This window comes from Triticum urartu, chromosome 3, assembly GCF_003073215.2.
Source record: "Triticum urartu cultivar G1812 chromosome 3, Tu2.1, whole genome shotgun sequence".
NCBI classification, from domain to species: domain Eukaryota; kingdom Viridiplantae; phylum Streptophyta; class Magnoliopsida; order Poales; family Poaceae; genus Triticum; species Triticum urartu.
In genome coordinates, this window is record NC_053024.1 from 465128369 (window position 1) to 465139930 (window position 11562).

Consider the following 11562-nt stretch of genomic DNA (forward strand, 5'->3'; position numbering starts at 1 on the left):
ATTACGATCGAGATTCAATAAACCATTTACATTGGGTGTATGACCATAGAAGGTTTTATTCATGTAAATAGAACAACAATTATTTTCTAATTTAAATGAATAACTGTATTGCAATAAACATGATCCAATCATATTCATGCTCAATGCAAACACCAAATAACATTTATTTAGGTTCAACACTAATCCCGGAGGTAGAGGGAGTATGCGATGGTGATCTTATCAACCTTGGAATCTCTTCCAACACACATCGTCACTTCGCCCTCAACTAGTTTCTGTTCATTTTGTAACTCCTGTTTCGAGTTACTTATCTTTGCAACTGAACCGGTATCAAATACCCAGGGGCTACTACGAACACTAGTAAAGTACACATCAATAACATGTATATGAAATATACGTTTGTTCACTTTGCCATCCTTCTTATCCGCCAAGTATTTGGGGCAGTTCCGCTTCTAGTGACCATTTCCTTCGCAGTATAAGCACTCAGTTTCAGGCTTGGGTCCAGCTTTGGGCTTCTTCCCGAGAGTGATAACTTTCTTGTCATTCTTCTTGAAGTTCTATTTCTTTCCCTTGCCCTTTTACTTGAAACTAGTGGTCTTGTTAATCATCAATACTTCGTGTTCTTTCTTGATTCCTACCTTCACCGATGTCAGCATCGCGAAGAGCTTGGGAATCGTTTTCGTCATCCCTTGCATATTATAGTTCATCACGAAGTTCTAGTAACTTGGTGACAGTGACTAGAAAACTCTGTCAATCACTATCTTATATGGAAGATTAACTCCCACTTGATTCAAGCGATTGTAGTACCCAGACATTCTGAGCACATGCTCACTGGCTGAGCTATTCTCCTCCATCTTGTAGGCAAAGTACATGTCAAAGGTCTCATACCTCTCGACGTGGGCATGAGTCTGAAATACTAATTTCAACTCTTGGAACATCTCATATGCTCCATGGCGTTCAAAATGTTTTTGAAGTCCAGGTTCTAAGACGTAAAGCATGGCACACTAAACTATCAAGTAGTCATCATTCCGAGCTTGTCAAATGTTCATAATGTCTTCATCTGCTCCTGCAATAGGTCTGTCACCTAGCGGTGCATCAAGAACATAGTTCTTCTGTGCAGCAATGAGGATAATCCTCAGATCACGGACCCAGTCCGCATCATTGCTACTATCATCTTTCAACTTAGTTTTCGCTAGGAACATATCAAAAACATAAGGGAGCTACAATGCGAGTTGTTGATCTACAACATAGATATGCAAATACTATCAGGACTAAGTTCATGATAAGCTAAGTTCAATTAATCATATTACTTAAGAACTCCCACTTAGATGGACATCTCTCGAGTCATCTAAATGATCACGTGATCCATATCAACTAAACCATGTCCAGTCATCACGTGAGATGGAGTAGTTTTTAATGGTGAACATCTCTATGTTGATCCTATCTACTATATGATTCACGTTCGACCTTTCGGTCTCCAGTGTTCCGAGGCCATGTCTGTACATGCTAGGCTCGTCAAGTTTAACCCGAGTATTCTGCATGTGCAAAACTGTCTTGCACCCGTTGTATGTGAACGTAGAGCTTATCACACCCAATCATCACATGGTGTCTCAGCACGACGAACTATCGCAATGGTGCATACTCAGGGAGAACACTTATACCTTGAAATTTTAGTGAGGGATCATCTTATAATGCTACCGTTGTACTAAGCAAAATAAGATGCATAAAAGATAAACATCACATGCAATCAAAAATATGTGACATGATATAGCCATCATCATCTTGTGCCTTTGATCTCCATCTCCAAAGCACCGCCGTGATATCCATCATCACCGACTTGACACCTTGATCTCCATCGTAGCATCATGGTCATCTCGCCAACTATTGCTTCTACAACTATCGCTAACGCATAGTGATAAAGTAAAGCAATTACATGGCGTTTGCATTTCATAAAATAAAGCGACAACCATAAGGCTCCTGCCAGTTGCCGATAACTTTTACAAAACATGATCATCTCATACAATAACGTACATCACATCATGTCTTGACCATATCACATCACAACATGCCCTGCAAAAACAAGTTAGATGTCCTCTACTTTGTTGTTGCAAGTTTTACGTGGCTGCTACGGGCTTCTAGCAAGAACTGTTCTTACCTACGCATCAAAACCACAATGATGATTTATCAAGTTTGCTGTTTTAACCTTCAACAATGACCGGCCGCAGTCAAATTCGATTCAACTAAAGTTGGAGAAACAGACACCCGCCAACCACCTTTATGCAAAACTAATTGCATGTCTGTCGGTGGAACCGGTCTCATGAACGTGGTCATGTATGGTTGGTCCGGGCCGCTTCATCCAAAAAAATCGCCGAATCAAAATAAGACATTGGTGGTAAGTAGTATGACGATCACCACCCACAACTCTTTGTGTTCTACTCGTGCATATCATCGACGCATAGACCTGGCTCGGATGCCACTGTTGGGGAACGTAGCATGCAATTTGAAAACAATTCCTACGCTCACGCAAGATCTATCAAGGAGATGCATAGCAATGAGTTGGGGAGAGTGTGTCCACGTACCCTCGTAGACCGAAAGCGGAAGCGTTTGACAACGCAGTTGATGTAGTCGAACTTCTTCTCGTTCCGACCGATCAAGCACCGAACGTATGGCACCTCCCAGTTCTGCACACGTTCAACTCGATGATGTCCCTCGAACTCTTGATCTAGCAAAGTGTCGAGGGAGAGTTCCATCAGCACGATGGCATGGTGACGATGATGGTGAAGTGATCCGCGCAGGGCTTCACCTAAGCACTATGTGAATATGACCGGAGACGTAAACTGTGGAGGGAGGCGCCGCACATGGCTAACAGATGTTGTTGTGTGTTCTAGGCGCCTCCCCCCTTCATATATATAGGTGGGAGGGAGAGGGGGAAGCCAAGGGGGAGCCCAAGTAGGAGGAATCCTACTTGGGGCCCTAATCCTATTCGCCCCCCTAACCATAATTCCCGAAGAGGGAAGGAAGGAGGAGTGAGGAGGGAAGGAACGGGGAGGCCGAATCCCTCTCCTTCCTATCTCCCTTCTCCTCTTTCCTTCACCTTTATTTTGGCCTAAATGGGGCGCACCAGCCCCTTAGGGGCTGGTCTGCCCCCCTCTTGGCCCATTAAGGCCCATGTAGCTACCAGGGGGATGCTTGAAACCCCTTCCGGTGACCCGATATGCACCCGGTACCCCTGGAACACTTTCGGTGTCCGAATACCATCGTCCAATATATGAATCTTTACCTCTCGATTCGAGACTCCTTTTCATGTCCGTGATCTCATCCGGACTCTGAACAACATTCGGTCACCAAATCACATAACTCATATAATACAAAATTGTCATCGAACGTTAAGCATGCGGACCCTACGGGTTTGAGAACTATGCAGACTTGACCGAGACAGCTCGCCGGTCAATAACCAACAGCGGAACCTGGATGCTCATATTGGTTCCCACATATTCGACAAAGATCTTTATTGGTCGTACCGTAATGACAACATACGTTATTCCCTTTGTCATTGGTATGGTACTTGCCCGAGATTCAACCATCGGTATCTTCATACCTAGTTCAATCTCGTTACCGGCAAGTCTCTTTACTCGTTCCATAATACATCATCCCGTAACTAACTCATTAGTCACATTGCTTGCAAGGCTTATCATGATGTGTATTACCGAGAGGGCCTAGAGATACCTCTCCGATACCTCGGAGTGACAAATCCTAATCTCGATCTATGCCAATCCAACAAACACCTTCGACGATACCTGTAGAGCATCTTTATAATCACCCAGTTACGTTGTGACGTTTGATAACACATAAGGTATTCCTCCGGTATCCGGGAGTTGCATAATCTAATAGTCGAAGGAATATGTATTTGACATGAAGAAAGCAATAGCAATAAAACTGAACGATCAATATGCTAAGCTAACGGATGGGTCTTGTCCATCACATCATTCTCCTAATTATGTGATCTCGTTCATCAAATGACAACACATGTCTATGGTTAGGAAACTTAACCATCTTTGATTAACGAGCTAGTCTAGTAGAGGCTTACTAGGGACATTGTGTTTTATCTATGTATCCACACATGTATCAGGTTTCCGGTTAATACAATTCAAGTATGAATAATAAACATTTATCATGATATAAGGAGATATAAAATAACAACTTTAGTATTGCCTCTAGGGCATATTTCTTTCAACTTAGTGCTCATATGTCGTCGAGGCACAGAACTTCTCCTCATTGTGTTAGTTGGGGCGGTGCACGGCGGGACCTTTGGCTAATGGGGTTGTCGACTGGACCGGGAACAACTTTCAACCAACATGGTGAGGACAGATCCGAGTATGAGGTGAGTAGACATGCAACTGGTTGATGGCTAGGACAGCGACAACGGGAATGAGGGATTTATAGATTTGGCAGAATCAGACGAAAATAAAACTTCTCTAGAAATGTGTTCCCGCCTACATAGGGTTCTAACCATAGGGAGCCCGAGTGTGAGGGCCAAAGCACAAAATGTAAATGACGCTGGATGAGGTGCCTCGCAAACTATGCTAAGTATCGTTATCTCACTCACGCAACGACGGGGGTATTAGCAAGAGTACAATGGCCGATTAGAGCCCCGCCAGCTTGGCCAACAAGTCTGACGTGGCCGCAGACGACGCCCTATTATTGGCCAAAGGTTGTTTTTCAACACAGTACAATAAAAATGCTCACATAAATACAGGAAAATACAAGCACCAATTTCAAGCCTAGAACTTAAACACTGGTGGGTTTGTTCCACCACAAGGAACCTAAACCATCTGAGCTAGACTCATTTCGCTACGTGTTAAGATTGTGAACTGTAGATGCTTTTAGCCCGAGGAGAAGTCGTTGGAGATAATGATCACTACTGAATTAACTTTGTTTTGTGCCTCATACCCGTTTACCTATGCTCTCGCAAGTCCAAGGGCGACTAGGGTCTCTCGCCTCCAGCGAGTGGTGCCGCAGATCTTCCTCATCTCCTATGGCTTTAGGCCATAGAGGCATGGTGGATCTCGCCCCTTGCCGGTGGGACAGCTCCTCCTTTGGTTTTAGATGTCTTTTGTGTCTGTTTAGGGTTTGTGTCCTACCCAGAAAGACGAGGCGGTGACGCTTCCCTAAAAATGGAATAAGGTTCTCCCCGCCCTAACCTCCATCCCGGTGGTGCGACCAGTGTCATTGAAGGCTGTGTGGAGGTATTTTTTCGGCGGATCTGGCAGGATTCGGTCGGTAGCTATCTTTGGTGGATCCGTTTGGATCAGGTCTTTTTTTGTCTCCGTTCATGTGTTTTGTAGGATACTTCCGATCTATGCTTCACTGCATCGGCAATTGTTGTTGTTCTGGTACGTTGGTCCAATGAAAACTTAGCACGACGACTTTCTAATTGTTTATTACCATAAGTTTTTTTGCTCGGCTCATGCAAGGGAGGGTGATGGCGATGGCGCGCCATCGGCTTGCTTCGCTAGATGGTCTACGGATTTGAATGCTTTTATTTCTGGTGTTCGAACTACCATGATTGATTATTAAAAAATGCTATTAGCTATAGAATGATACGTGTCACTACAACATTTGGGCCAAGCGAGCCAATCATGTAAACTCACGTGGAACGTGGAAGAGAAATGCCATCGCATGCCAGACACACCCACCATCGGGTCGGCGGGCTGTGACGAGACTGCCGGTAAGCTGCCAGACAGGCACGGTTCCCCTGTCTCACCGCCACACCAAAGTAACCTCGCGTGAAGTCCACCACTACACCCGAGTCGTTTTCTACTCTACCGTAATTTGCTGCATCGACCGGCCTCTTCGGAGTTTGCTGTCCCGGCCGGCGACCCGTATCGTGGATTGGCGCCCACATGTGCTGCCTGCACATCAGATCTGCGGGCAGCTGGTTTCGCGTGCGTCTTGGTCGATTGCCTCCCGTTGATGTGTCCTGACCTTTCTCATTCCGAAGAGGCAGTGCCCTTCTTCGCATGAGGTTCGCTGTACCCACGAACCCCGCAGACGTAGCATACGGATCACGTAGTATCTCGGAGAGGGGGATACGTGCAGGGTTGGGAGGACGTGTACGGTCACTAGCCTCAGACATACGCATATTTTTGCTAAAATAAACATGTGCCGGTGATTATGAAGAGGCTAAACATTTCAAGCGACAAAGAAAACGATTTTTTCAGCCATATACAGGGATGAAGATCAGCTCAAGACAGGCCCAGACAATAGGCGTGATTCTGCGGGAAAGCACGACAGGAGCCACAAAAGTAAGAAAAATCCCCGCAAAACGAGTGCAACTTCCCAATGTGCCACAATACTTTTTGCGTCGAAACTTTTTCTTTAATTTCCATTTGCATGCGAACTAGCAGTACTACTACGCGCAAAATCGCAGGGCCGCCAAGGAAATGGGAACCCAAAAGTTTTCTGCTCTACTACTCTCTTTCTAGACGCAAGAGCTATATCCGAGAGGGAAAAATGAAAATAAAAGTAACCCCTCTTTTCCCATTCCCTCTCTATTGCATGGGTGGAAGAACTAAAATAGAGGATTCTGAAGAAAAAAAGGGCCTTCGAAATCAAATTAAATAGAGGATTCTGAAAAAGGGACATTCAAAATCAATTTTTTTGTGTAGCGCAAAGGAGCTGTGATTTCTGCTTATTCCTATAAAACATGAAAAATTACAAAGAAGCACATGCGTTGGATCGAACCAACGACCACATGCTTGAATCTAGCGAGGCTAGCCAGCCTAGCTAGCGAGTACGGTGGCAAATCTTTTTTAAAAAAGACTTTCAACATTTTTATAATATATGTTGAACAAAATTTATAATAAAGTGAACTTTTTTGCGAAACATACTGAACAAATTTAAAATACACAAAATGAACATTTTATAGTATACATTGAACAATTTCTTAATATACGATGAACAAAATTTAAATGCACAATGAACAATTTTATAAAATACAATGAACATTTTTGTAATATATGATGAACATTTTTATAATGCAAGGTGAACTATTTCATAATATACAATGAACATTTTCTTAATACAATGAAGATTTTTGTAATACGTGGTGAACTTTTAATAGAACTAGATGATACCCCGCGCGTTGCTGTGGAACATTTTAAGCAATAACATTAGAGTATGTTAGCTACATGTAGCTTATTCTTTTTCTAAACATGGTAGCATGAAACATGAGAGATAAATGATCAGTAATTATAATTATTACTATACAACAACAATTCCTGACGTTTTTTCATGTCTGACAAACATATGGAACTACTACATCCATAATCTAGCTAATTGAGAGCAATTAATCTTCACATCAATATGTCATCAGATATAACTATATACAAAGTTTGGACATATGAAGGTTCTGCTAGCCTTAAAGACTACATGTACATCTTGCAAAAAATATATGCTTGACAGATCTACAGGTGTCCTCACTTCAAGCTTTGTCTCAAGGTTCTGCTAGGCTAAAATGTTACATGTACATCCTGCAAAAAAAAGACACGCTTGATAGGTCTACATGCGTCCTTGCTCCAAGCATTCTCTATAATAGTGGGAAATATCTAGGCTATATGGTTAACTATAAATGTTAGATAAGTGAACAAATACAAATTGAGAGATAGGTACAGAAGGGAAAAAGCGATACAACCATATATTTATCAAGGAAAAGCCTAGATTCAACTAACTTGGTAGTATATTCAGCAGACTTAGCACATAAAAAAATAATCTTTTGGAAGGCATATATGTTGTCCTAATAGGCGAGAAATGACAGCTGACAATATAGTAATTAAAGCATAAACATGTATTACTAACATCAGTAACAAATTGACGGAAAATGAAAATCAGAATATCTTCACACAAACCGCAAAATCATAAATAGTTAGGTTCAACATCATGTGATTGGACAATACCGACGCTTGAAACATCAAGAATATTTACACCACGCAAGATCATTACTCACCTGGTTGTTTAAGTAATCATATCACGCATCTTCTAGACATTCAGATAACCCCAATAACAAACAATAGAGCAGTTTTCTGCGAGATCAAATTAGTTCCTTATCAAGGAAGCCATATAAAGTTATGAACCATTAAAAATGAAAGAACTAATTTACCGTGATAAACTTATGCACAAACGCAAAGCTAAAATAGTTGATGTTTCAGTTTCTGTCTAAGAAAGAAAGATAGAAGAAGCAGGATCGGTCATCGACCTACCAGATCGTACAATGGCCAAGAGACGTTCAGTCCTATCATGCGGAAACCACGCTGCTTGCTGAGCTGAGAGTCGCTAAGATCACTTCCACCGCATGTACCAAAAATATGGGAAACTCCAACGCTTTGGCTGCACTCAGAAAACAACCAAAACTCAGACCTTACCATACAGATCACCCCCCATAAGTATGATATAGCAGCAGCAGAGACTTCCTAACTGGTGAGCAAAGAGAAAAATAATAGATGTGGGTGGCCCAAGGAATAGGATCTGAGGGAGGCCGGGAAGAAAATGAATGGGGTTCTGGTAGTGGCATACATATTGTAAACAAAATAGACATCGCTCTTGCTATCCCCATATTACATATCTATTTTTAAAAATGTGGAGAAACATACTTCATATTTGCATCAACCTAATCTGCAGTTGATGCTTGGGTCCAAACAATTACATGTGCTGTAAACATTCATAAATAAAATTAATTATGAAATCAACATTTTGCCAAAGCCACGTACAATCATAAGGCACATAGGGAACATGTGGAGAACAAAATGGTAATTCAATGTCTGTTGGATCTGTAACAATGTCTTGCCTGAAAACAACATGGCGAGAAGTACAGTTCCATGGAAGTGTAGTTATCCTGGTTAGATCTGTAACAATATCTAGCCTGCAAACAACGTGAAGAGAAGTAGAATTCCACATAAGTGTAGTTATCCAAACCAAATAGCATATCAAGATGAGCGATAGTACTGGATCATCTATTATCATTCACCTTATAGGTTGGGGGGAGATGAACATGCATCCTGCAGTTTCAGTTCGTGCAAAAAAAAATCAATTCGAAATTGTAGTCTATTAGGTCTGGAAGGGGATAAACTGCTCGCTCTCTCCTAGAAAAAAGGTAACTGCATAAATTTGGGGATTTGAGGATGGGATAACCAAGACAGGTATTCGTGGTCAATTTCCCCGTGTACCGCGAGCTCCTTGCGGTCGAGCTCGGCGGCGAGAGGTCATGGGAGGACCTTCTTCCCGTGTCTTGTAGTGCACTTGCTTGTGAAGGCACCTTGAATCATCGATGTCATATTTCTTTCTGCCTCACTTCGTGGATCTGGAGGAGGCAAAGCACGTGCCTCGTGGGTGCTTGCAGTCGAGCACGGATGAGGCGGCGGACCCAAGCAGTCGTGCTTGCAATTGCCGGTGGTATGGCGCTGCAGGAGAAGGAAAGGGGATGGAGAGGGACGAAGGAGAAAGAAGAGAGATGTGTGGTGGCCTGGTGGGGAGGGAGGGGGGGAGACGTACGACAGGAGAACATTGGTGGGCAGAGGGCGGTGGTGGGGATAGATACTGTAGATGCTGGTTATGACGGAAGAGGAGGCGATTAGGACGGAAGCGAAACCGATGCTGATGATGGGCTTGGGCTTCTTTCTTCTGTCTGGGAGTCGAGTCGATTGGGCTTCCATCGGTATTTAAGTTTGGAAAATGAAGCCCACAACACGCCACTTCTAAATGTCAACAAAAACTGGTTAAAAGGGTAAATAATTGATGATGTGGCACATTGCTGAGGTGGATAGGCTGCATGTTAAGAAAAATAGTTAGTGGGGATGAACTATTTAGGTATTATAGATACCCAATAAAGAGAAGAAGAACAAAAACAGAAAATATAAAAAGAAATATAAAAGAAAAGGATGAAAGGGGAAAAAGGAACCCGAAAAAAATACCAGAACAAAAAAATTGAAAACTGGGCAAAACAGTGAAAAACTGGAAGCAAAAACCCATACAAGAAAAACGAAAAACAAAAACGCAAGAAACAAGGAAACAGAAGCTAGCCAAATCCATACGTGGGCTGGCCCATGTGGTGACTCGCTTCAGCGAAGGGTCGTCCTTTTGATGCCTACGGGAGTCAAATAGGATCTGCCACTATATCTCGCCTGAAGCTAGAATTTTTCTTTTTCTGAGAAATCTCGCCACCTTTATTCATTCAAGACAACTCACATAGGTACAAGGTGAATGAAATATGCCCTAGAGGCAATAATAAAGTTATTATTTATTTCCTTATATCATGATAAATGTTTATTATTCATGCTAGAATTGTATTAACCGGAAACATAATATGTGTGTGAATACATAGACAAACAGTATGTCACTAGTATGCCTCTACTTGACTGGCTCGTTGAATCAAAGATGGTTAAGTTTCCTAGCCATAGACATGAGTTGTCATTTGATTAACGGGATCACATCATTAGAGAATGATGTTATTGACTTGACCCATTCCGTTAGCATAACACTTGATCGTTTAGTTTGTTGCTATTGCTTTCTTCATGACTTATACATATTCCTATGACTATGAGATTATGCAACTCCTGTTTACCGGAGGAACACTTTGTGTGCTACCAAACGTCACAACGTAACTGGGTGATTATAAAGGTGCTCTACATCACTTAAGCCTTGCAAGCATTGCAACTAATGAGTTAGTTGCGGGATGATGTATTACGGAACGAGTAAAGAGACTTGCCAGTAACGAGATTGAACTAGGTATTGAGATACCGACGATCAAATCTCGGGCAAGTAACATACCGATGACAAAGGGAACAACGTATGTTGTTATGCGGTTTGACCGATAAAGATCTTCGTAGAATATGTAGGAGCCAATATGAGCATCCAGGTTCCGCTATTGGTTATTTATCGGAGACGTATCTCGGTCATGTCTACATAGTTCTCGAACCCGTAGGGTCCGCACGCTTAAAGTTCGATGACGGTTATATTATGAGTTTATGTGTTTTGATGTATCGAAGGAGTTCGGAGTCCCAAATGAGATCGGGGACATGACGAGGAGTCTCGAAATGGTCGAGACGTAAAGATCGATATATTGGACGACTATATTCGGACATCGGAAAGGTTCCGAGTGATTCGGGTATTTTCGGGAGTACTAGGGAGTTACGGGAATCCGTATTGGGCCTTAATGGGCCATACGGGAAAGGAGAGAAAGGCCTCAAAGGGTGGCCGCACCCCTCCCCATGGGCTGGTCAGAATTGGACTAGGGAGGGGGACGCCCCCTTCCTTCCTTGTCCTTTTTCCTTCCCTTTCCTTCCCTCCTACTCCTACTACTTGGAAGGGCTCCTAGTTCTACTAGGAAAGGGGGAATCCTACTCCCGGTGGGAGTAGGACTCCCCTAGGGCGCGCCATAGAGAGGGCCGGCCCTCCCCCTCCTCCACTCCTTTATATACGGGGGCAGGGGGCACCCCAAAGACACAACAATTGATCTCTTGATCTCTTAGCCGTGTGCGGTGCCCCCCTCCACCATAATCCACCTCGGTCATA

The 11562-nt window shown here is 42.9% G+C and overlaps 1 protein-coding gene across 1 annotated transcript; it reads right to left on the minus strand.

Moving 5' to 3' along the window:
- Window positions 1-7234: 7234 nt before the first annotated feature.
- Window positions 7235-9577, minus strand: LOC125544364. Its single transcript, XM_048708026.1, has 6 exons — window positions 9219-9577; window positions 9020-9050; window positions 8840-8914; window positions 8256-8382; window positions 8003-8078; window positions 7235-7529 (listed from the first exon to the last, which is right to left on the minus strand). The coding sequence occupies exons 1-5, from the start codon at window positions 9256-9258 to the stop codon at window positions 8043-8045; spliced, it is 309 nt and encodes a 102-aa protein (XP_048563983.1). The 5' UTR covers window positions 9259-9577; the 3' UTR covers window positions 7235-7529; window positions 8003-8042.
- Between the last annotated feature and the right edge of the window lie 1985 nt (window positions 9578-11562).

Bases quoted from the DNA above. Each gene is read 5' to 3' on its own strand.
- LOC125544364 (XM_048708026.1), bottom strand. From the start codon at position 9,258: ATGACCTCTCGCCGCCGAGCTCGACCGCAAGGAGCTCGCG. The intron at 9,051-9,218 runs GTACACGGGGAA...CTGAAACTGCAG, and splicing joins TCGACCGCAAGGAGCTCGCG to GATGCATGTTCATCTCCCCC. The intron at 8,079-8,255 runs GTAGGTCGATGA...TTGATCTCGCAG, and splicing joins CTTGGCCATTGTACGATCTG to AAAACTGCTCTATTGTTTGT.